This window comes from Stegostoma tigrinum, chromosome 29 (assembly GCF_030684315.1).
Source record: "Stegostoma tigrinum isolate sSteTig4 chromosome 29, sSteTig4.hap1, whole genome shotgun sequence".
In the NCBI taxonomy this organism is placed as follows: domain Eukaryota; kingdom Metazoa; phylum Chordata; class Chondrichthyes; order Orectolobiformes; family Stegostomatidae; genus Stegostoma; species Stegostoma tigrinum.
Genome location: NC_081382.1, coordinates 25822333 through 25847062, shown reverse-complemented (window position 1 = coordinate 25847062; position 24730 = coordinate 25822333). Strand labels below are relative to the sequence as shown.

The window sequence follows — 24730 nt, the reverse complement described above, 5'->3', positions numbered from 1 at the left end:
TTATGAATGGTTGATGGTTTTGAGATTGTAAGTCAAATGTATGATCTGCAGATGTTGCCTTATATGGGGAGGATAGCCAGTGGTGCTTGAAAAGTTGGGCAGATGGTTTGATTGCAGGTTTATGCACTCTTTCTGACACCCAGACTTCTGCATGTTTCCAACTTAGCCTAATGGGTTTGGTGCCTTCCAAAATCAATCCCAAACCAGTGACACTAATGAGTTGGCAGGATTGTTTGACCTCTTCAAGGATACTTTCAAGACATCCTAAGTGCTTCTATCATCCTTCTGGCATAATAAATAGCAATCTGCCATATAATGTGTGCAAGCATTAACTTCAACCTGTAGTCACAGCAAGGATAGAGACCATGCTCCACAGAATAGTGATTTCAATCATTGGAATTATAAACTCTTTACTTCCCAGGGTAGAGTTTGCTTTCACCCCAAGGTTTGGTTTGGAGCTACAACATATTAACAGACATTTAGGCTGATTACTGTATATTTAATCTGATTGCAAAATTGAAAAAAAAGTTTATTTGCAATAGATTATATTAATACTTGAGAAAATTGTTTGGGATCAGCTGTTACCATTATCTACATGTGCTTTCACTGAATCTGCATGGGCAGAATTGTCCTAATAGTACCCCTGCTTACTTATCTCCAACAACAACTTGCAGTTATATACCACTTATAGAGTAAAACATGTCAAAATGCTTCACAGGACTATTACAAAGCAACTTTAACACAAAGCCACATAAGCAGATATTGGCATATGTGATCAAAAGATTGGCGAAAGTATTAGATTCTAAGAGTCTTAAAGAGAAAAAGGGAAATGTTGTGATGGAGATGATTAGGCAGGAAAGAAAGAGTGCTTTTGTTTTTTACAAATGGATAACCCAACACCAGTCTGCATTTTTGAAATGCAGTCACTGTTGTATGTAGGAAACACAACTGCTATTTTGATAATGATAAACAGCAATATGATAATGATAAAAACACAAATTAGTTTTTGTGATGTTGATTGAGGATAAATATTTGCAAAGATACTAATTCTCTTCTTTTTCATCACTGTGGTGCCAGACATTCTTTTACGGTCATCTGAGAGGGCAAACAGCAACAAGGTTGAACATGTCATCTGAAAGATGGCACCTGAGTGCAACACTCCCTCTTGTAACTGATTATCCAGATCAGTACTTATTTTTTGTGCTCAAGTCCTGTAGTGGGAATTGAATTCATAACATTCTGGCTCAGAGGTGGGAGCTTCATCAAATGAAGCACGGTGAAGGGCATTCCATACCTTAGGGCCAAGTTAGCTGAAAGTGTGCTATTAAAAGTGGAGCAATAAAGTTCAAAACTCACATCAGTTACAGAAATTATGTCCTGGGTGTAAACGTGTGTATTCTCATTGTCCACGTTTGAGTCTGTGCAGAATTTATTATTCTGTATAAATAGAAGCAACATCCAAGTACAGTTTGCACTTTTTGTAGAACGAGTGATAGTTGTACAAACATGAAAACCTTCCGCATTTTGTCTCTGTATTTTGATTTACACAGAGACAACCGATTATTTTCACTACAATACATTTCCTAATTTCTGGATACAAAAAGACCCACTTAATTTCTATTTAAATTTCAAAACAGTAGAGATTACTTCAAACCGTTGAGTCTTTAATTAAAACTGAGGGAAGGGTTTTTTGGTCTGATTATTTGAGTATAGGTGGGAGATCTGGAGACATTTCACAATTTTTATTGACAGAATAAAGAGGGTAAAGTTCATGCTAGGGTCAAAAGCACCTTCAGAGTCCTTCATTTCCATTTCAGACGAAAATATCAACCCACAGTTTACAGTTCTTTCCTTCCAAACTGCCCGCAGCAATACATTCTGACACCTCCGCCGGGTTTGAAAGGACACCGGCTGGGTGCAGCCCATTGTTCCAAGTCGGGCTATGAAGACCACAAATGACAATCCGCTGACAGTGCATTGGAATGCCGGGATCACAGGTTCGGGGCCGCGCAGCCTCTGTCCTCCTCCCGGGACGGGCACGGGGGCGGGGGAGGGGGAGGGGGTGGAGCTGAGTATGTCTTTCTCTCGGGAGGGGGAAGACAGCAAATCTCTGGGTGTGATGCGCTTGCGTGAGGTGCTGGGTTGTTGCCAGCGCGAGCAGCTTGTAGTCCAGTCGAGCGTCATCAATGTGCACGAGAGTCGGGCAAACCGCCTGACAGGTAAACACCATGGGCGACGTGTGCTGAGATTACTGTGAAGGCAAAACATCAAGAGCATGGAGATTGATAAAAGAACCAATGGCTACAAGTACGAAGAAAGAAATGGCATAAAACCCATTGGCAGTATGTTATTTGTTTTGTTGTCCCACACTTTGAAATTGTGTTGCATGATTGGAAATGTACGAATAATGGTGGGCAGTTGCACGTTTAGGCTTGTCAATTTTGTTTGTATTCAGCTGTTTACTATTGTTTTCAAAGTCCGAACGATACTGTTTGGTTTTGCTGTATGTTTTTCTGTTCTCCATTGCTGATTATAACGGTGGGGTCCCTTCTTTTCTAAAGTGCACGTTTGTTTTCAAGAGGTAGTGATCAGGGAAATTTCGAGGTTTCTTGAAGTGCCTAATTTTGAGATAGAATGCAGATGGGGACATTTAATAGAAATGTGTTTCTCTGCAGTGATGAGTCTTTGTAAGGTCGTAAAACGTGAACTTTTGAACTTGAGAGCGCCCTGAAGCAATTAAGAGAAGGCATAATAAGGACACCGCCGAATTACAAAGGTTGTATAAAAAGAATAGTAAAAGGCATCGATCAAAATAACATCATATATTACAAATACATTCATCTAAGCTGGTGTTGTGGTACATCAATGCAATGTTTAAGGGGCTTTGAGATTCAAATTAATTTCAGAATCAATCACAATTAAATTACTAGTATTTTGAAAAGTAAAACTTGAACTGTAAGTTGAAATGACCTGTCTGAGTTTTAGTTTTTTCATTAGAAGTGTGATGTGGTTTGTAAAATAAAAGTTGTCTTAAAAGTTGGGTTTTGAAAAGTGTGAAATATATGTTTATATTGTAATGAAATGTCAATATTTTATTTCAGTTTATGAAGAAGTTTCTTTTGGAATGATACTACTCCTTTAGATGCCTTGTTTACTGTTAATTTACAATTGGTCATTTTGTCTTTTAGATGATTTGCCTGACTGGCAATCTTTCTAGTGGCCGCAGTGTTTTCTTAAATGTTACCATTTCAAGTTCTGTTAACAATGGAAAATATGTTTATTTTGAAAATATTAGAATTTGCACTTTTGGAAATTTTTGGGAATTGAATTTGTTACTCTATTTTTGCTATTCAGACCAGGTAAAGTTTTTTTGCTTGGTGCTTGAGACATGGTTTCCCAGTTTCTATATTATGATGGACATAATTTGCTTTTGTTAAATTTAATTCTTGTAAAATGGATAGTGATAAGAGACAAAGATAGTTTAGCTGATTGTATCCGCTGAAGATAATATGCAAGGTTAATGAATTGCATCTTATTTACTTGAATTTGTATTGTGGATATATCTGCACCACGTGGACTGCAGAGATTCAAGAAGGTGACTCATTATAACCGTTTCAAGAGCAGTTGGCATGGTCAATAAATCCTGGTCCAGTAATGCCCACACTCTGTGAACAAGTAAATACAAAAATGAGACTCAAAAGTGCTTCATAGCTAGTTGAAGAAAACTAAGCAAAGGGAACACAACTGATCAGTACTTCAGCAAAGAACTTGCCTCACTGTGAAGGTAGCCTTCTGCAGTTTAGACGCTGAATAACATAGTTGAACAAGGTGTGACTGAAAGGGAGAAAGATATTGCATCCTAGCAGAAGATATTTTGCTAACATATGTAAAAGTTTACCAAATTTGTCTTTTGAGCATTGTGAATTAATTCTGCAAGTAACAACTGTCTTCAAGGCCATGCAAATTTGAAAGCAGAGGTGGGATTGCTATTTGGTCACCAAATGCTTTTTATGTTATATGAATTACTGAATTTGTTTTGCAGTTGTTTTGTAAAGAAAAGCTAGGTTTTACTCTGGGACTTAAGGGGAAGAAATTAATGTGTACTTTTTCTAAATCTAGTGAGTTTCATGTTCTGAAAATTTATAATGTCAATGTTTAGGACTCATCGAATCATAAACCCTTACAGTACAGAAGGTGGCCATTTGTTCCTATTGTGTCTGTACTGGCTCTGGAAAGAGCACCAGCTAGACCAATTTTCCAGCTCTATCTCTATAGCTCTCTAAATTCATCACTTTCAAACCTATATATTTAGCTGTCTTTTGAAACATTCATAAGTATTCCAACTCCACCACTCTCCCAGGCAGTGCATTCCAAATCCTAACAACCCTCTGAATAAAGAAGTTTCTCCTCATCTCACTTGTATGTCTCTTGCTGATATCTTGAAATTGTGACTCCTATTTACTGACTATCAATGAGTGAAAACAGAATATCCTTCTTTACTCTGTCAAAATTGTTCATAACTTTGAACACCTCAGTAAGTTCACCTCTTAATCTTCCCTTCTCCAAGGAGAATACATCCAATTTCTCTAATCTTTCCTTCTGCCTAAAATCCCGTTATTCTTGATATCATTTTAGTAAATCTTCTATGCACTTTTTCCAGGGCTTTACATCAGCCTTCCTTAAAGGGAGCCAGAACTGAACATGATACTCCAGATGTGGTCTGACCAATGATTTGCAGAGATGTAGCATCACTTCCTTGTGTTAAACTCTCACCCAGCAGTTGTAATCTCAGGGATTTTATTAGCCTTCTTGACAACTGTTTCAATTCACTTAGTCACTTTGACAATTGTGCGCGTGAGCCCTGAGGTCCATCTGCTCCTGTACTCCCTCAAAGTTTGTACCATTGAGGCATTGCTGTTTCTCCGTGTCTTTTCTACAAAATACATTACCTCACAGTTCTCTGCATTCAAATTCATCTGTCAGGTGTCTGCCCATTTGGCCAACTTGCCAATGTTAAGTTTGCACATCCCCCATTTGGAAGAGGAATTTCCATTGCAGAATTAATCGTGTATCACTTTATATGTAAATCCTGTTCAGGAGCATATCTGGATAAACTATTAAAGAAAACATGAACATCTTCAATATTCCAAAATATCAAGAAAACAAATTGTGATATTGTCATTTTAATCGTTAATATTTATTTTATATAATGATTTATTAACTGCTGGTTCTCAGTAACACACTTTGGTTATTTGACCTTTACCCTTTCTACATCTTGATCAAAAGAATGTGTTGGAGAGGAGAGGCCTGGTTTATCTGCTAATCTAATGTTAACAAAACACTAATGCAAGAATGGAGGTAGCAGTGATTCTCGCAAATAGTTCTGATTGCTAGTAGCTTTGCCTTTGTACTTTGCAATGTTGGAAGTTACGTACAACACATTTATTACTACTGCATGTTGTATTTTGTACAAAGTGGGTCTTGCATGATATCTGTTGTGATAATATTTGGTGTTCTGTGAAAAAGTAAGTATTCATTTATAAATAAGAAAAGGGTTGAGAAATAGCCAGAGTTTTCAGTCCATAGCTAAATGCTTAAGATTCTGGAACTAGGTGTGTGTTTTCAATTTGGCGTGCTACATTTTTAGGAGATGCTTTGGGTCTGTTGGAATGTTTGTCTCTATCTAGAAGAAAAAAATTGCAGTTAAATAGCTGGAAATGAGATGTGATGCAGATTCTTTAACCCGTGGGCCTATTACAGTTCAGTTTATTAATTGCGTTATGGGTGGATCTATGGAACATGATAGAACTTTTTAGTAAAATACTACTAAGTAGAACAACTTAAGTTTAAAGAAATGAACAGTGTTTATCTATAAATAGACAGGGGAACTAACTTAGGACACAACAAGGACATGGTTCATTTGAATAGCCTTTTAAAAATTTAGTTATCTATAATTTTAAAATTATATACAATTTTCAGCATAATTTAATAAGCAGTGATATTTTACGGACAGACTTTATTGATGGTTTGTTTCCATGTTTCAAATACAATTTGTTTGCTGGTAAGTAACACTTAAAGTATAAATTCCTTTTGCTAGAGTAAAAGTCAGTGCTAAATCATTATTATCAATTTTAATATGAAATAGAGCAATCATCGAAATTAAAATCGGCCGATTTCTGTTATGCCACAGCGTATTTTCCTAATATTTCTTGACACCCAGTGGTCATCATCTATCTCTGTGTAGTATCCTTGAAGCAAATTTAATGTTTTGTTTTGGGGATAAACTAACAGGTCTCTTCATATATAAAAATAAAGCATCCTTATTTTTACAGTAAATTAATGCTTTTTAGTTTGGATTTTGGGGATGGTTGAAAGTGAAAACACTTACATTCAGATGATTAGATTGTTCTGAAGGTAGGCTAAAAGCAACTTTTGCCATCAAAGTCACAATCTGTTTGGTCTTAACCATAATCTTTTCCCCTTCTGTCTTTTCTCTAGCCTGTCCTCCTATCCTCTCATCTCTTCTCCCTTCTTGACTCTTGGTTTGGATACCTTCTGTTTATGGCTTGTGCTGTATCAGAAACTACATTGCAGGTGGTTCCAGGATATTAATGTTGAGTTAGCCATCATTTCTGCGCTGGAAGGAAAAGACTTTAAACTCTGCATGAAACCATGTTCTGATTTTGGAACTTGACTTCATGCTTTTTTAACATTGGGGTTAGGTAGCAGCTTGGTAAGGCACCAGGCATCTCTGTGCATGCCCATGAATCTCTTTTTGTGCGCTACTCCATCAAAGTCTTTATCTGAGTCCTGAGCAGCACAACACATTTGCATCCTTTCCCCTCAGAATTGACACACCCATTCCCCTGTTCCCTTGGCCTTACTGGAGCCCACTTGTGCTGAGATACTCGTCATCTGCTGGTCTTGCTGTTGCTCCCTCAAATATGTGTGGTGCTAATATCTGAGCTGGTGGCTGCATGATCCAGATCAATTGATGATGATTCTTTTTCAAACATTTGAAGTTGTACACCCTTCAACATGACGCTATATTGGCTGACACTGTGGTACTTCTGTGAACTCCAAAAGCAGAAATGCAGAAGGGGAAGGTCACAGTGAGGGACAAAGGAATTAGGTGAAAAACGACCTTAGTAAGAGACATTTGATGATATATTCACTGATCTTGACCACTTTTGCAGCACTGCAACCATGTCTTCAGGGACTAAATCTCATGGTTACCTGCTTCCACTCCCTGCGTGATGTTTGCCTGAAATACCTCCTAAGTCACCTGTGGAAATAGGATATCTGTCCTTTCCACCTCCTCCCCGAGGCTTCCAGTGCTGCATCTAAACAATTGGAACGCTTAGTGTTCCAATACACTGCTTCAAGCGTTTACATCAATTGCTGTAGCCAGAATTTACCTTGCCTTTAAAAGGTACTAGGTACCTTTTTAGTAACTGAATTCCAATAAAGGATAAGTTGAGAAAAGAGTCAAGCATGATACTGTTGTAAAGTTATTTATGTGTTGTAAGTAATACATAATGGTTCTTTCTGGCACAGTTGAAATTGAACAAGGTGCATGTTTTGTGCTATGCTGCGCTGTCATTGATGAGCAGGCAGAATGACGTTTCACTGATACCTCTATCATCCTGACAGGGAGATTTCCCCATGTGCAGTAAGTGGTATCAGTGAATTATTTGACCAGAATGCTTTATTTTTGCCTTTTCTCCTTTTGAAGGTAGTGAAATATGCCAAGGACATAGTCCTGCCACTGTTGGCAGACCTCTAATTTAATTACTGAGATAGTCTGTATCAAGTTTTTCAATCTTGGGAGGGAGAGCGAAAGCTAGTAATCCTGTCCTTGCCTACTTCCAGCACGTGGTAACTCAAAGCAAGAGTGAGCCTTGTATTTCCTTCCTTCATTTAGGGAGGTTAATTATGAAGCTCTCACCACTGCCTCTAGCAGAGATCAACTAAATCTGCATAGATAAGGAAACTGTCTAAGTAAGGGTTACTACTTGTTCCTCAAATTTCCATATATGGTGCTTTTAGCACTTGAATTATGGTGTGTACATGATTTTGAGCATTATATCTTTTAGCAACATCTTTAATAATTTTAATTGGATCTCCTTTTATCCTTCATCTCCATTCCATTAATAAATCAATTCAATTATTTAATTGTTGCATATCTTTTGTAATTGAAAATAGGCCATTCCTTAAAACTTGAATCTTTAACAACAGTAGTATCTTGTGTAACTAAACTCCAACAAAAGGTAGGTTGAGAAGCGAGCCGAATATGAATATTGTAGAGTTATGTATGTGTAGTAAGGGATATGGAATGGCCCTTTCTGGCATATTTAAAGTTGTGCAAGTGTTTTATTTCTGTAAATAAGAGAAACCTACTTTTTAGCCTGTACTTCTTGAATGCAAAGCTAAATGTTTATCCAGCTGCTAAGTAGATTGTTCAATGAGAGAGGCTTTAATAGTGTCGTCCATTTTTATTCCCAGTAATTTGCATAAGAACGGGATGAAAATCTTTTTCAGCTGCTGTAGTTTGGAGAATTCTAGTCGTCTTTAGGGTTTGTGGTATTGCTTTGATCCTTCTTTAGTCCTCAGGTCATTTCTTTTCAATGAATATTTGCAATAGCAAAAAATTTACTCCTGGAGTTCCCTGTCCAAAGGCAAGTCTGACTGTCAGCTTCACAATTTTCTCCATCCTCTGGCAAGGAGAGAGATCCTTATTCCACCCCAGCCAGAATGGAATCAAACCCATGCCATTTGGTACTAATCTGATCCATACTGGCCATCCATCTAACTGAATCAAACAATATTGTTCTACTACCTGTCCCCTCAAAAAACAAGAGTTTGAGTTGCAGTGGTAACATTCTTTTCCACTTGTATGTTGTGGCTTAGATAATGAAATTAGAGGCTGTGATTTTGTTCTATATTATGGATGACCATATGTCATCTGTCATTAGTATATATTTGAAAGATTTACATGTAACACTGGACCTCTTTATGTTGTGACAGCTTGGAGTGGAACTTGAACGTGGAGGTTCTGGCTCAGAGGCAGATACATTACCCACGTTTACTGCTTTTGCTAATCATTTTAAAGTATTAATCTTTAACCACTTAATCAAAATGGGTGAAGCGTTGGCTGTTTTGCTATATCCGCAGAGGCTTCTTGGCTTGCTGTGGGCCTTCAGCATTTTCTGTTTATATTCAGATGGTGAGCAGCCACAATATCTTGCTTCCCTAGTAGCGCAGTATGTTATTGGTACTGATAGTTAGCAGCGTAATTATGACTGTAGGATTTACTGTGGAGCAGACCTAGCAGCACGTAAGTGTTATAGCTTGCCCCTCCAGAGGATTGTGCATGTCATGTATCGAGATGTGAATTTACTGATGTAATGAAATTCTCCTGTACTCAGTGATTAAGTTAGTCCATATACTCAGGTGGTGTATGCCGTAAGACTATTATGGCATGGCTATTGATTTTAAGCTGTTAAAGAATCATTGGTACAATGTTTGTGCCTCAACTTCAGTGCAGTTAGGGAGTCTTTGTGTTTTCATCTGCTACAAAGAAGTTCTTCAAATTGTTTATATTTTATCATTTATTTCTACATCCAGGATTGATCTGTTCCCCAAAATTTAACATCTTTGAAACTCAATTTCTTTTATTTTCATTCAGAACTACCCAGCCTGAGTTTCTTCCAACTCAAAGTCTCTGAATACATTTAACATACATCATCTTCTGTCTGTAACACCGTCATCTTCTGTCTGTAACACCATTATCTTCAAGACCTTTGTCTTCAAATCACCCCCCCATAGTCTCTCAAAACCCTACCAAACCAATCTCTTTTAACTTACCCTGTTTTTCTGAATATAGAGCACTGTTTGTTCTTCAGACTACTACCAGTGCCCACTTCTTCAATCATTAAACCCTTGTTCTATTGGCACTCATGCCGTAAACCACTTTGTCATGCTACCCCTTTGCAAAGTCTCTTAAAAATTCTATCTCTTTTAACTGTGCTTTTTGTCTACCCATCCCCCATTCTTTTTGTCTCCTGTGTCTGTCTTGTAAAGTGTTTTAAACCTGTAATCTTTGCAATTAGCCCAATGGATGAAGGTGGTTGTTTCTTTTCTCAAAAGTCCTGTGCCTCTAACAAAGTTGGTCTTTGTTTAGTCTGTTTAGCAATGCATGTTTCTTGGTGCTTGCTTTACTATATGAGGAAGTTGATCAAGAACTGTCCAGAGTTTCTCGCGAAATTAGGTGGTAGTTATTTATATGCTTCCTTAGGATTTGGTGAAGGTGATGCATGAGGTTCTGCAGTCTAATGTAGAGGGTAAACAATGATGAGCAAGATATCATGATCTTTTCCCTTCTCTTGTATGTTTGTAACCTACTCCTGAGATATTTATATGGTGTAATTAAAAGTAAGGGAAGCAATTGATAATTTCATTTATCTTTTTATAGTGAACTAAGAATCCTCCAAGAGTCAACTTATGGACCAAAAATTATGATCTTCTTCTATAAATGAGTTTTGTCAGCAATGCTTAGGACTTGTAAGAATTCCACTTTGCATCCTGACCTTTTAGAATATTATGACCATCAGAGTGGCTATTTACAAGAATAACAATTTGGATTAATAGATAATTATTCATAGTTGTTTGAGTCTTCTTGAGAACTTTCATCTGTTCCTATTGTTTTCCATTTTACATCCATCTTCCTTGCACAGCAAGTATATAAAATGACTAGATGTGTAATTAGGTTTTCACTGTAGTGAAACACTAATCCACAATTCTTTCAGTTTGTTGTTACTGGAAATCAGAAATAGGTCTGACCTGCTGAGTTTATCTAGCAATTTCTGTTTTTGCTTTTGTTCCACTGTAATGTTTTTTTTTGCAGGCTTGAGGGTAAGCCTTGAGAGCATATGTGTCGAGTCACTTACATGTCATATTCAATAGGATTTCTGTATTCTGTATTCAGACTTTTCAATGTGATGAGCATTTAAGTGAAGGTAATAACATGACTGTGTTTTCATTAGGAAAATGATGTAAAACGCTTTTATAGTTACTGTCCTAACATGTCATTCATACTAAATATGAAATTGACATTTGTATTTATACTTTATAGAGTTGTAAAAGTTATATAATACCTCTTTATATATCACCTAATTTCTTCACAGTGGTATTCCAAATTATCTTTGCCTCCCTCTGCATTATCTTTGGAAACTTAGCATGCATAATCAAATGCAGGACCAAAATTGGGCAAACCATTCCAACTGCAGTGTTTGTATAAGGCATTTCAAGAAAAAAATACTGATTCCTGCTAAGAACCTAAAGAAAAAGGCAAGACGGGTGGGGTGGGAAGTTTTGGGGGAGAGTTGAGTGTGAGGGAAATTGATGAAAAGATTTAATATTTCACCCTGAGATGAGGTTCTAAACACACATTCCTGCCATCACAAGGACTATTTATTCTCATCTCTTTGACAACATCCTTCTTCTCTCTGTCTCAGCTTTTCTGTTGCTGGAATTCATATTCATGCATTTGTTACCGTTAATTTTACTTTTATGATATCCTCCTAGCTAGTTTCCTGTACACTACCCTCTGTAAACCTTTAAGTCATCCAAAGCTCAGGGATCTATGTATTAACCTGCACAACATCCTGTTCACCAGTCACCTCTGTACTTAGAAAATTACATTGACTCCTGATTGAGCACCATTTTAATTTTAAAATTTCAATTGTTTTCACATCCGTTAGGAGCCTCTCTTTTTCCTTTCTGTGTAATTTCCTCCAACCCAACATTCTGTATCTCTCCAAGAGAGCATTTAACAAACATTTTCCCATTATAGCCTCATTTTAGTGGAAAATTTGAACCAGAGGTAGGCAGGGAGTACACAGGTGAGAGATCTGGGATGGTGCGGATCTGTTTATGCTGCACAAGTTAAGTGAAAGTCACCTACCTTATTCACTGGTGTTTTCATGACAAAATTCAGGACTTGATCAGCTGGTTAGGCCACACCCACTATCTTTTAAAAATGCTACATTTGTAGCTAACACCATCACTTCGGAGCACTGTCAGTCATGTGCAAGATCAGTGTTGGTTTTAAACTTGCATCCAGCAGAAAAGTGCTGTTTATCAAACAAATCACTTCATGTTGATGTTTAAATAACTGCGTTACTTTCTAGATTATAGATAACCTAACCACATGAATAACTGCTCGTTCAGGATGAGTTCTGTAAACAGAAGGTCAAAATTAAAGTCAGTTTGCTGTAATAATTTGTGAACAGACTAAGTGATAAACATTTTCATTTAGATTTAAAGCTAATTTGATAATCTCAGTGACTACTTAGTGTTTAATTCCTGTTTCTTTGAGGCATCATTAGTAACAATACAATGCTAGTCTTGAACTGCCTTTGGCTCATCTCACCGTTACTGCACAATGGCTTTAAGATACCACAGAGATAACTTGTGGTTTTCAACTTTTTGAAATAGTGTGTCGCTTGAGTGCATCTGTGTGCATGTGCAGAGGGATCATGTTGGCCATCTTTAATGGAAGCACCATATATCCTGCTCCAGGAACATGGTAATTAAAAATAACTGCAAGAACTTGAAAGGACTATGCAGCTATTGGTATATAGTTGAAACCCCACAGTAGCCACTGTTACTTTAGAACTGATGACTGTAAGATTTTTTCACCTGCCCCATTTTTTTGGAGGGGGGGGGTACGTGCTCTAAGATATCTACATGCTTCTAATTTTTTCCTCCTTGAATGACTTGATTTTAATTGTTCCATTATTAGCAGCATTCAGCTTCCTAAGCCCCAAATTCTTGAATTCCCTCCATGCAGTTCTGCACCTTGCCTTCTTCCTTTTTATGATGATCTCATTATGATATGTATGATCATGCTTTTGATTAACTTGCATGGCTCAATGTCATACTTGTTTCTCTTATTTGTTTTATTTCACAGGATTGGGCGTCATTAGCTAGGCCATTACTTGAAGGGTATTCATGAAACAACCTTGGTGAGTTGCATCTGTAAAGTATGTTGAGAAGTTTTACTACATCTAAGGGTACATCTGGCTGCAAAGCATTCTGCTGTACCTTCCTCCTCTTCTCTCACCTGCATCTGAGCCTTTGACAGATTCATCCAGTTGATGGTGATCTGCCTTTTTCAGTACAGTCCTCCCTCTCTTGCCATACAGTAAACATACCCCACATGAAAATAATACCGGAAGCTTGTGTGTGGGCATACTTTATGGATGCTCCAGAACTATCCAGTCACCAGAAACATTGCTTTAAGAATTCTAAAGTGTGCTTGATGATATTTCTATTGGTCTGATGACTGTTGCTGTAAAAGAGCTGCTCAAGCCGAATGAGGTTAGAAGTGTTGTTTGTTTCGTATGATAGCGTAGGCCTTGTTCCTGAACTGCTATTCTGTAAGTGCCTTGAAGGTTAGAATAGTGGTGGGGAAGGTTCATTGCTGCAGGATAAAGGTGTCATGATAACTGCCTGAAAAACTACCAAGACTTGTACGATCATTTTGTGCAAATCACAAATTAGCTGTTGTTCCTTAACAGAGGGTACCAGACAACTCTTGTGAAAAGGCAAGTACTGAGCTAATGATTAATCACAAGCTCACTAAACGTTTTGATATCAGAAAAGTGATGAGTGGTATTTTGATAGTATTAACAAAAGGTACATAATGCAGTAGTAACTTGCTCTCACAGTGTTGAATTTGAGTTCCCCAGGGACAAGTGACTTAGGGATAAGGGAGTTGAATTCGAGAGGAAGGCATGAACGACTGCCATTAACATCAAAGCAGCATTTAACTGAGTGTGGTACCAACTCTGGCAGAACTAAAGTCAGTCAAAATCATTGCAGTGGTGACGCTGGCCAGAGTTATACATATGCACAGGATTCCGATTTATGGTTGTTGGAGTGCAATCAACATGCCAGGATATTGCAGGCTTCCTGAGGGCAGTACCCCAGGTTCAACCATTTTCAAATACTTATTCCATGACCTTCCCTCTGTCATAACTATAGAAGCGGGGACATTAACTGATGATTGCACTGTAGCTGCTCTGATGAGGCAAAAATCTGTTCATGTGTATCAAATCTGGACAACATTCATACTTGGGCTGATGAGTGACAAGTAACATTTGCATCTACAAGTACCAGGAAGATACAAATTGTAAACCATGGCATCTTATTACATTTCTCCTTTACTTTGGCAGCTTCCGTTCAACTAAGCATAGAAAGTTCAATTATCATCTTGACCTATGCTTTGAAAGTAGGATAGTGACTTAATGGTGTCATATGATTTTGTAGATATTTTCCAAAACAACCCATTCAACCTGGAGTAGGTGATACTTGAACTTGGGTCTCCTGGCTGAAAGGTGGGGACTCTACCACTTTGCCACAAGAGCCTTCCAATATATTTTCGTATTGTCAGCAAAGAGCTCGGGACTAATTAACCAGCGATGAATTGCGTACATAAGCATTGCAGTAGCCATATTCATGGATGCATGAAGCAGCATGGCAAGTTGAATTAAACAAAAAGAGCTGTTATCTTTGCAAGTCTAAATTATGATTATTTTTGACATCTGGAAGCCAAAAGACAACCAGAAACTCTCGAGTGATTAGAAGGTGAATAATTATTGTGGATTGTGCAACAAGTTAGTGTTGATGTGGCTGATCTAGTTTAGCTTTGGTCAGTGGTGACACTCAAGATAGGATAGAAGATCAAGACTTGATGGTGATGCTTTCTTTCTCTGTCTTTTTTTTTACCTTTTAAGAGGTAGTTATTATCCAACACTTAGAAAGCAGATAAAATTCATGCACTTTAGCTCAATTTTGATGTTGTCTAAAAGATGCTACAGGATGCTTCATTTAAAGTATTTGTCAGTGGATCATTACAATTATCAGTGAAGTGTCCAACTCCTAATTTTACAACTGAACTGGCATCTCCACAGAGCTACTGGAATGATCAAATGAAGGAACCGCTGCAGGAAAAAAAAGCATTGCACCTGGGAAGCAAAAGGAGAACAGAAGGACCCTGTATCAGGAGCTGCAAAGAATGCAAGATGTATGGTGTACCAAACAAGTCAAAGATTTAAATCTCTGCTGATCGACACATGAATTTCTATAAACCCCTAAAAACTGTCTGTCTTCACTCCTCAGCTGCTCACTCTATCAGCTCTTGAGAACAGGTATCTCTCCTGACAGACTGGAATGTTACCAATGTGTGCAAGGCTGAGCACTTTAAGTAATCACTCCACTTTAAATGGAACAGGTGTAGACATACCTCCAGAATGCCCTCATGTAAAAATGTGGATAGCAAACTCTCTGTTGTGGAGTTGACAAATCTATCACGTCCCTATTATCAAAGTACCAGGCACAGTTACAATCCCAAGAGAAACTACAAATCTGTGGGAACCCTAAACTAGGCATCCATCCCACACAACTTCATCACACACTGTGGAGACCAAATAATTCTTTCTGTTAGGAGTTTAAAAAGTACCCTGATGTGCTTTTGTACAAAGAAAAATGTGTGAAAAATGGGGAATAGCCAAACCCCCCTGATAATTAAACTGAAACACAAGCCCCAATCTGTTATGATGGGATTAGGGGTTCCCCTCTAATAATTACCCCTGAAACACCCAGAGAAGCTCGTCTTTCTCCTCGTAATCTATTAACAGTGGTTAAAAGAAAGAAAATCCCTGATCTCCACTTTATAAGTAAAAGAAACAATTCATTTATTTAGCCCAACAATGAATTAAATTGACAAAATTACTAATGAACTGACCAATTCCCCCTTAGATTATTAACTGGTCTAAATTTTACTGGAATGCTGTTTAAATAAAGACAAGTCCCACTAATATAAATCCAATTAATATGAAGCAATAAATTATTACTTAATCTCTTCCAAGTTCAGTGTCTTCTAGAATCTTCTGACATCTCTGGTCTCCTCACAAATGTCTTTCTTCTGATAATTTTGCTGTCAGGGATGTTTTATTTCTATTATTGCTTCGAAAGGATTTTGAGCTAAAGTACTGTGGTATCTGTGATTAATTAGATGCGCTTTCTCTGAGGTCTGAATGGATCTAACTTTGGCAGGTGGCAGTTGGTTCTCTCTGATTTTCCAAATGCAGTCTTCTTATATAGCCATAATGACACAATCAAGTTCTTATAATATGATTGATTTCCAGTTGTCAGTGCCATTAGTTTTTAAATTCAACTGTCTTTGAATTGCTGAGTTGGTTTTAAATTAATTGGCCAATTTCAAACTTGTCACAATATCAAAACTAGACTGCTATTTTGCCTGCCAGCTGTAAGGCTTTTTTGAGATACTTGTTTCACTTTTTTGAGGCTGTCTGTGCTGGCAACTTCAACAGCTGCTCACAGACGCGCACTTTTTAAATTTCTAAGTACGGACAAAGCACAAATCTCTTAAAGGAACCACACATTTCAGCTTCCTGTCTACACTTCACAATTACTGTACCCAACTTTTTGAGAAAAGACATCAAATTTGTGTGAACACACGAGAGGAGACTTGCTCCTTGTGATAACTGGTAAGATTTTACCAAATCTACTCTATAGAAACAGCTGAGGCGCTTGCAACATGATCTTAATCCTTTGGCAAATATCGGTGGAAAAACCATGAACAAAAGACATGATTCCTCTATTCATTTGTTCACCTGACAAAGACCTTTGACTCAGTAAATAGAGAGGCCTTGTGAAAGGTCTTGACTAAACTTGGAAGGTCCTGATAAAACTGTAAATCTGATGCAACAATTTCGCAATGAAATAATTGTCAGTCACTTCTTCACTCCACTTGGTGGAATCAGAGGTCTGTTGTGGTCCCAGTACTCTTCAGTACTTCTTTATTACTGTGCTTTCTGGGGTGTTTGATTAATGCTGGTGGAAGAAACACCCAATTCAGAACAAATGGCAATCTCTTCAATCTGAGAGAACTGGCATTTTTAACTAAAGTATCAGACATGACACTGTTTGCCAATGAGTGTCGCACTGTGAGTGTGGCCCTCAAAGGATCATGAGCTGATTTTCAAATCCAGCTGACGATTATGGACTAATTATTCAGCCTAGGGAAGCCAAAGATATTCTACCAACTGACACCAAATTTTGAATATTTTTCCATTTACTATAACTATCAATCTCAGACCCCTGACAACAATAGATTACCTCCGCTGTCTTGGAAACACCGTTACCAGAAGCATTGACAGCAAGCTGACAAACAGAATTACCAGGACAAGCTTAGCATTTGTCCTTTTATACAAGACACTTGGATAGAAATGACATATTAAACTTGCAACTAAGCTGTAGTAATATCCACCCTTCTTTATGCCTGATTGACATGAACCACCTATTCCAGATATATTAAGCAGTTGATAACAAAGTGTGAAGCTGGATGAACACAGCAGGCCAAGCAGCATCTCAGGAGCACAAAAGCTGATGTTTCAGGCCTAGACCCTTCATCAGAGAGGGGGATGGGGAAAGGGTTCTAAAATAAATAGGGAGGGAGGGGGAGGCGGACCGAAGATGGAGAGAAAAGAAGATAGGTGGGGAGAGGATAGGTCAGTCCATGGAGGACGAACAGGTCAAGGTAGCGGCATGAGGTTAGTAGATGGGAAAAGGAGGAGCGACTTGAGGTGTGAGGAGGGAATAGGTGAGAGGAAGAACGGGTTAGGGAGGCGGGGACGAGCTGGGCTGGTTTTGGGATGCAGTGGGGGAGGGGGAGATTTTGAAGCTTGTGAAGTCCACATTGATACCATTGGGCTGCAGGGTTCCCAAGCGGAATATGAGCTGCTGTTCCTGCAACCTTCGGGTGGCATCATTGTGGCACTACAGGCGGCCCAGGATGGACATGTCGTCTAAGGAATGGGAGAGCGAATTAAAATGGTTCGCGACTGGGAGGTGCAGTTGTTTATTGCGAACCGAGCGGAGGTGTTCTGCAAAGCGGCTCCCAAGCCTCCACTTGGTTTCCCCAATGTAGAGGAAGCCACACCGGGTACAGTGGATACCGTATACTACATTGGCAGATGTGCAGGTGAGCATCTACAATCCGACCCCACCACCCAAGACATTTTCCATCCCCACCCTTGTCTGCCTTCCGGAGAGACCACTCTCTCCGTGACTCCCTTGTCCGCTTCACACTCCCCACCACACCTGGCACCTTTCCCTGCAACCGCAGGAAGTGCCAAACTTGCCCCCAAACCTCTTCCCTCACCCCCATCCCAGGCCCCAACATGACTTTCCATATTAAGCAGATGTTCACCTGCACATCTGCCAATGTAGTATACTGTATCCACTGTACCCGGTGTGGCTTCCTCTACATTGGGGAAACCAAGCGGAGGCTTGGGGGCCGCTTTGCAGAACACCTCCGCTCGGTTTGCAATAAACAACTGCACCTCCCAGTCGCGAACCATTTCAACTACCCCCTCCCATTCCTTACACGACATGTCCATCATGGGCCTCCTGCTGTGCTACAATGATGCCACCTGAAGGTTACAGGAACGGCAACTCATATTCTGCTTGGGAACCCTGTGGACTTCACCAGCTTCAAAATCCACCCCCCCGCCCCCCCCCCCCCCCGCCCACTGCATCCCAAAACCAGCCCAGCTCGTCCCCGCCTCCTAACTTGTTCTTCCTCTCACCTATCCCCTGCTCCCACCTCAAGTCGCACTTCCATTTCTCACCTACTAACCCGATGCCGCCACCTTGACCTGTCCGCCCTGCTCACCTATCCTCTCCTCTCCACCTATCTTCTTCTCTATCCATCTTCGGTCCGCCTCCCCCTCTCTCCCTATTTATTTCAGAACCCTCTCTCCATCCCCCTCTCTGATGAAGGGTCTAGGCCCGAAACGTCAGCTTTTGTGCTCCTGAGATGCTGCTTGGCCTGCTGTGTTAACAGTAGAATATGGGCCAAGCATAGTTGAAACACATGGAAGCCTGTTAACACTTAAAAGGTTGGGGTTACATTGCTTCAAGAGGTTAACAGCTAGAAAGAGAGGATTGGAAATAGCTGTACTTACTGAGCTGGAGATACAGTGCTGGTGATATACATGAATAAGTATATAACCTGCTGTTATGACAGTCCAAAGAAGTGGTTTGTTTTGGGAGCTGAGTGGTAGACTGCAAAAACCATTTCCTCCCACAAATCGAAGAACTTATCCATGTGGGACGCTAAGCCTCATCTGGGCTCCTTAACCTGATTTTAGAACATAGAACAGTACAGCTCCTTCAACATTGAAAGAGTACCCTTGTTATTTGCTTGCTGAAAGGGGTTAATTTGCAGAATGGAACTGAGAATGCTCAAAACAAATGGCTGTAGATAGCACAAGCGTTTCTGTTAGCAGACTCTAGTTAGGTAGCACTCGGGTGTAGTCCAATGGAGTGGTGGCTTCATGCCATTGAAAACTTCTGGGGTAAAGGTAGGCCGCAGTCAGTATTTGCTTGTAGCTTCTCTTAGCAGGTGATCTGCTGTCCTGAAATGCCATGCTTGGTTGACTTGAACCATCCTGTCTTAAACACTGTAATTCACTGTCAACGTTGACATCTAGCACCCAATGACATCTGCACCACTACCTCTTTTACTGCCCTTCACTTTGCCTTCTAACAAAGACCTCTATAGCTTTCAGCTGTAGTCAAATTTCAGTATTTCAGCTATTTTCTTACCTAGACGTCACTTCTGCTCTTGCAATTTCATGCACTTCTTTATTTGTCTTATAGTCTGCACATGAAATTTTTAACGTATTTAGCATCTACATTTAGAACATAGACCAGTACAGCACAGTACAGGCCCTTCGACCCACGATGTTGTACCAACTTTTACCCTAAACCTAAAGTCTATCTAACCCCCACCTCCACCTTATGTTATCGTCCATATGCCTATCTAATAGCTGCTTAAACGCCCCTAATGAGACTGACTCCACTACCCTCTCTGGCAATGCATTCCACGCCCCTGCCACTCCAAGTGAAGAACCTACCTCTGACGTCTCCCCTATATCAACCTCCACTCACTTTAAAACTATGTCTGCTTGTAATATCTACCTCTACCCTAGGAAGAAGGCTCTGGCTGTCCACTCTATCTATACCCGTGATCATTTTGTACACCTTTCCAAAGACCTCTTTTATTTCATAGTTCTTATTTTCAGAATAAGGGGCAGGCAGTTTTGGACCATGATGAGGAATTTCTTCACACAGATGGTCGTGAATCTTTGGGATTCTCTGCCCTAAGGACTGTGGAAGCTCAGTCGTTGAGTACTTTCAAGACAGATTGATAGGTTTCTCCATTTTAAAACCATCAATGGAAATGACATTGAGGTAGAAGATCTTCCATAATATCATTAAATGACAGAATTGCCTTGAATGGCTGAATGACCTATGCCTGTTCTTTTTCTACTATTCCTGTTGTCCATTGAGGAATATGGAGGAATGGATAGAATATAGATAATAAAGTGTGAAGCTGGATGAACACAGCAGGCCAAGCAGCATCTCAGGAGCACAAAAGCTGACGTTTCGGGCCTAGACCCTTCATCAGAGAGGGGGATGAGGTGAGGGTTCTGGAATAAATAGGGAGAGAGGGGGAGGCGAACCGAAGATGGAGAGAAAAAAAGATAGGTGGAGAGGAGAGTATAGGTGGGGAGGTAGGGAGGGGATAGGTCAGTCCAGGGAAGATGGACAGGTCAAGGAGGTGGGATGAGGTTCGTAGGTAGGAAATGGAGGTGCGGCTTGGGGTGGGAGGAAGGGATGGGTGAGAGGAAGAACAGATTAGGGAGGCAGAGACAGGCTGGGCTGGTTTTAGGATGCGGTGGGGGAAGGGGAGAGATTTTGAAGCTGGTGAAGTCCACATTGATACCATTGGGCTGCAGGGTTCCTAAGCGGAATATGAGTTGCTGTTCCTGCAACCTTCGGGTGGCATCATTGTGGCACTACAGGCGGCCCAGAATGGACATGTCGTCTAAGGAATGGGAGAGCGAATTAAAATGGTTCGCGACTGGAAGGTGCAGTTGTTTATTGCGAACCGAGCGGAGGTGTTCTGCAAAGCGGTCCCCAGCCTCCACTTGGTTTCCCCAGTGTAGAGGAAGCCACACCGGGTACAGTGGATACCGTATACTACATTGGCAGATGTGCAGGTGAACATATACAATCATCTACAATCTGACCCCACCACCCAAGACATTTTCCATCCCCACCCTTGTCTGCCTTCCGGAGAGACCACTCTCTCTGTGACTCCCTTGTCCGCTTCACACTCCCCACCACACCTGGCACCTTTCCCTGCAACCGCAGGAAGTTCCAAACATGCCCCCAAACCTCTTCCCTCACCCCCATCCCAGGTCCCAAGATGACTTTCCATATTAAGCAGATGTTCACCTGCACATCTGCCAATGTAGTATACTGTATCCACTGTACCCGGTGTGGCTACCTCTACACTGGGGAAACCAAGCGGAGGCTTGGGGGAGGGGGAGGTTCACATGCACATCTGCCAATGTGGTGTACTGTATCCATTGTACCCGGTGTGGCTTCCTCTACATTGGGGAAACCAAGTGGAGGCTTGGGGACTGCTTTGCAGAACACCTCTGCTCGGTTCGCAATAAACAACTGCACCTCCCAGTCGCGAACCATTTCAACTCCCCCCTCCATTCTTTCGATGACATGTCCATCATGGGCCTCCTGCAGTGCCACAATGATGCCACCCGAAGGTTGCAGGAATGGCAACTCATATTCCGCTTGGGAACCCTGCAGCCCAATGGTATCAATGTGGACTTCACCAGCTTCAAAATCTCCCCTTCCCCCACCGCATCCCAAAACCAGCCCAGTTTGTCCCCTCCCCCCACTGCACTACACAACCAGCCCAGCTCTTCCCCTCCACCCACTGCATCCCAAAACCAGCCCAGCCTGTCTCTGCCTCCCTAATCTGTTCTTCCTCTCACCCATCCCTTCCTCCCACCCCAAGCCGCACCTCCATTTCCTACCTACTAACCTCATCCCACCTCCTTGACCTGTCTGTCTTCCCTGGACTGACCTATCCCCTCCCTACCTCCCCACCTATACTCTCCTCTCCACCTATCTTCTTTTCTCTCCATCTTCGGTCCGCCTCCCCCTCTCTCCCTATTTATTCCAGAACCCTCACCCCATCCCCCTCTCTGATGAAGGGTCTAGGCCCAAAACGTCAGCTTTTGTGCTCCTGAGATGCTGCGTCGCCTGCTGTGTTCATCCAGCTTCACACTTTATTATCTTGGATTCTCCAGCATCTGCAGTTCCCATTATCACTGATACAATCATGGATAGAATATAGCAACTTAGGAGTTTCTTTTCCTTATTAAAAGCTTTGGTCTTGTTGTTAATCCATCCTTCATCTTCACAAAATTACTTCTGTGTCCATCTTCTAATAGATACATGAGAAGATGGATATGATGGCACATCATATCTGCCATCTTCTGTTATCATTTGTCCTAAATTAACAAATTTATGTACTTACTTTTAGTGTAACCCACTTCAATCTTCTTTGCAGTTTATTTTCATGTATTCCAGCTAACTACCACTGTTTCTGACTTTTTGGTGTTTATACTCCATCCAAATTGTAAAATCTGAGATTTTACTTGATCTTGATACTTTGTAGGACTCTTGAGTCTGTAATTAGTGCCATTTGTCTGCACACCGCAAGTTTATCATCTTGCCTCCAATTGTTAGACCGGGAAGTACACCCAATACGCTGAATATTTGTTTTGTGCACAGCTTGAATGATTTTAGCATAAGTATGCAGCCTTGCCTTATTCCTCTTCACTTGAGAAATGTCTGATTGCTCGTCATTTGTCCTCATGCTCATTTTTTTTGACCCAATATAAGCTATGTACAAATCCTACTTCTTGACTACCTTTTGATGATAAACATGATTGGACTTTTTTTGGCTGATTCAAGGTATGGGATATATCCCCTCTAATGTAAATCATGGAAAGAAAAACCCTTGCTCAATAAAATAACCACCAAATTGACAAAAAAATTGACCTAGACTCATGAGGGGTCAGCTTCTGAGTGCATTGCATTCAATTAGGGGTAGTTTTTGAGAGCAGGAAGCTGGAATGCAAGGACTTTATGTAGGCAAAGTTTATAACTGTAGATTATGGATCCTGCTTTGATATACTAAGATTTGCAGTGGTAAGATGGTTAGAACTTGGTCACATAAAGAATCGTGTGATTAGGAATCCTATGTACAAGAGATTGGTTCAAGGTTGTTGGATAATCTCTGAGCAGTCACGATTCAGATTGGAAGAATGCCTTTTGATGTGATCAGTACAAGTTTATGCCTCCAACAAGATCCCAATGACCAGGAAATAGAAATGTTTCGTGATGGCGTCACAATGTTTTAAGATTATGCTAACTGATATGGCAAATATAATAAGCAACCTAAATGGGAAAAATGGTAAGGAAACATCAGGAACATATCAATCATTATGGCCTTGGAGCGAAAGATGAAAGAGGAAAGACTGGTACAGTTTTGACTAGAAAGTGGTGTGAGTTGGCAAATACTATTTTGAGAAATGCTAGAAAAGCTATATGACTGGATTTCTCTAGGTAAAATATATTTAGAAATCACATAGATGAAAGGATGGTGAAACTGTTAGAAACTGCATAAAGAATATACAAGCATATCCTGGCATGGATATAGATACAATTCATTGTGTTCTTGTATTTAAAAATTGAATTTGAAACTGAATACCAAAATGAGAATAAAAGTGTGACTATTTAGACCTTGAAATATTGAAGGGTGGAAACATGAGAGGCATTCAATTTAGATTAAAATTAATGTCTCGGTGAGGAATCAGAACAAAACGAGTTTTCAGAATAATACATGTGAAAGGAAAGCAAATTGGTGGATAAATGTGAGAAAACAACATTACCAAGGACATATTACCAAAATGGAGATTAAAAACTGAAGGTTGAATGACAGATAGGATACTGTCGGTAATGACACACAGGAAAAAGAAAAGAAGCACGCTGAAGTATGATGCGTCTGTTATTTTCTTTTCAGTTGCATGTCGGCACACTAAAGAGAAATACTCTATGAATGGTTCAGTACTAGTCCTATAAATAAATAATAAAATGAGTGTTATGCATCAGAAGATGAAATCTTTGATAGATAAAACAAAGGATACCTGATAGTGAGCGCCGAAAAGGTTAAGATGGTAAAATTTTGTTTGAAAGGGATGCAATGGCAAAAAGATGGTCCGAGAATATAAGTAAATTGTATTGTAAGCCAAATCAAGGAATTCAAGGTATGGAGACACATAGAACATAGAACAGTACAGCACAGAACAGGCCCTTCAGCCCACAATGTTGTGCCAACCATTGATCCTCATTTAAGCACCCTCAAATTTCTGGACAAAACATTAAGATAGTAAGTATTATTGCTTTGAAATTGAGAATAACGAATATATACTCGTGCTATAGAGCCATTGTTGGAGAGGGACTTGAAGTTCCCCACTCAGTACATTTTTACTACCCTTTGTGCTTCCTGTTCAGCTTGGAGAACTGCTTCATCAGCTGAAGGGTGCAGTAGGTGGTAATCAGCAAGAGGTTTCCTTGTCCATGTTGAGCTTCTTTTGAGTTGCTGGAGCTGCACTTCCAGGTAAGTGGCAAGTGTTCCGTCATACTTCTGATTATACCTTGTGGCCAAGCTTTCGGATTTTTATTTTAATTCACT

General features: G+C 40.0%; 1 protein-coding gene across 2 annotated transcripts in view; it reads left to right on the top strand.

The window, feature by feature from the left end:
• The first annotated feature begins 2100 nt into the window (after positions 1 to 2100).
• Positions 2101 to 24730, top strand: part of LOC125465549 (nuclear receptor subfamily 6 group A member 1) — a 371434-nt gene continuing 348804 nt past the window's right edge. For both annotated transcript variants that reach the window (XM_059638274.1, XM_048559188.2), the window contains exon 1: positions 2101 to 2342. In XM_059638274.1, coding sequence (XP_059494257.1) covers positions 2276 to 2342 — 67 coding nt within the window. In that variant the 5' untranslated portion in view covers positions 2101 to 2275. The remainder of the gene's footprint in view (positions 2343 to 24730) is intronic.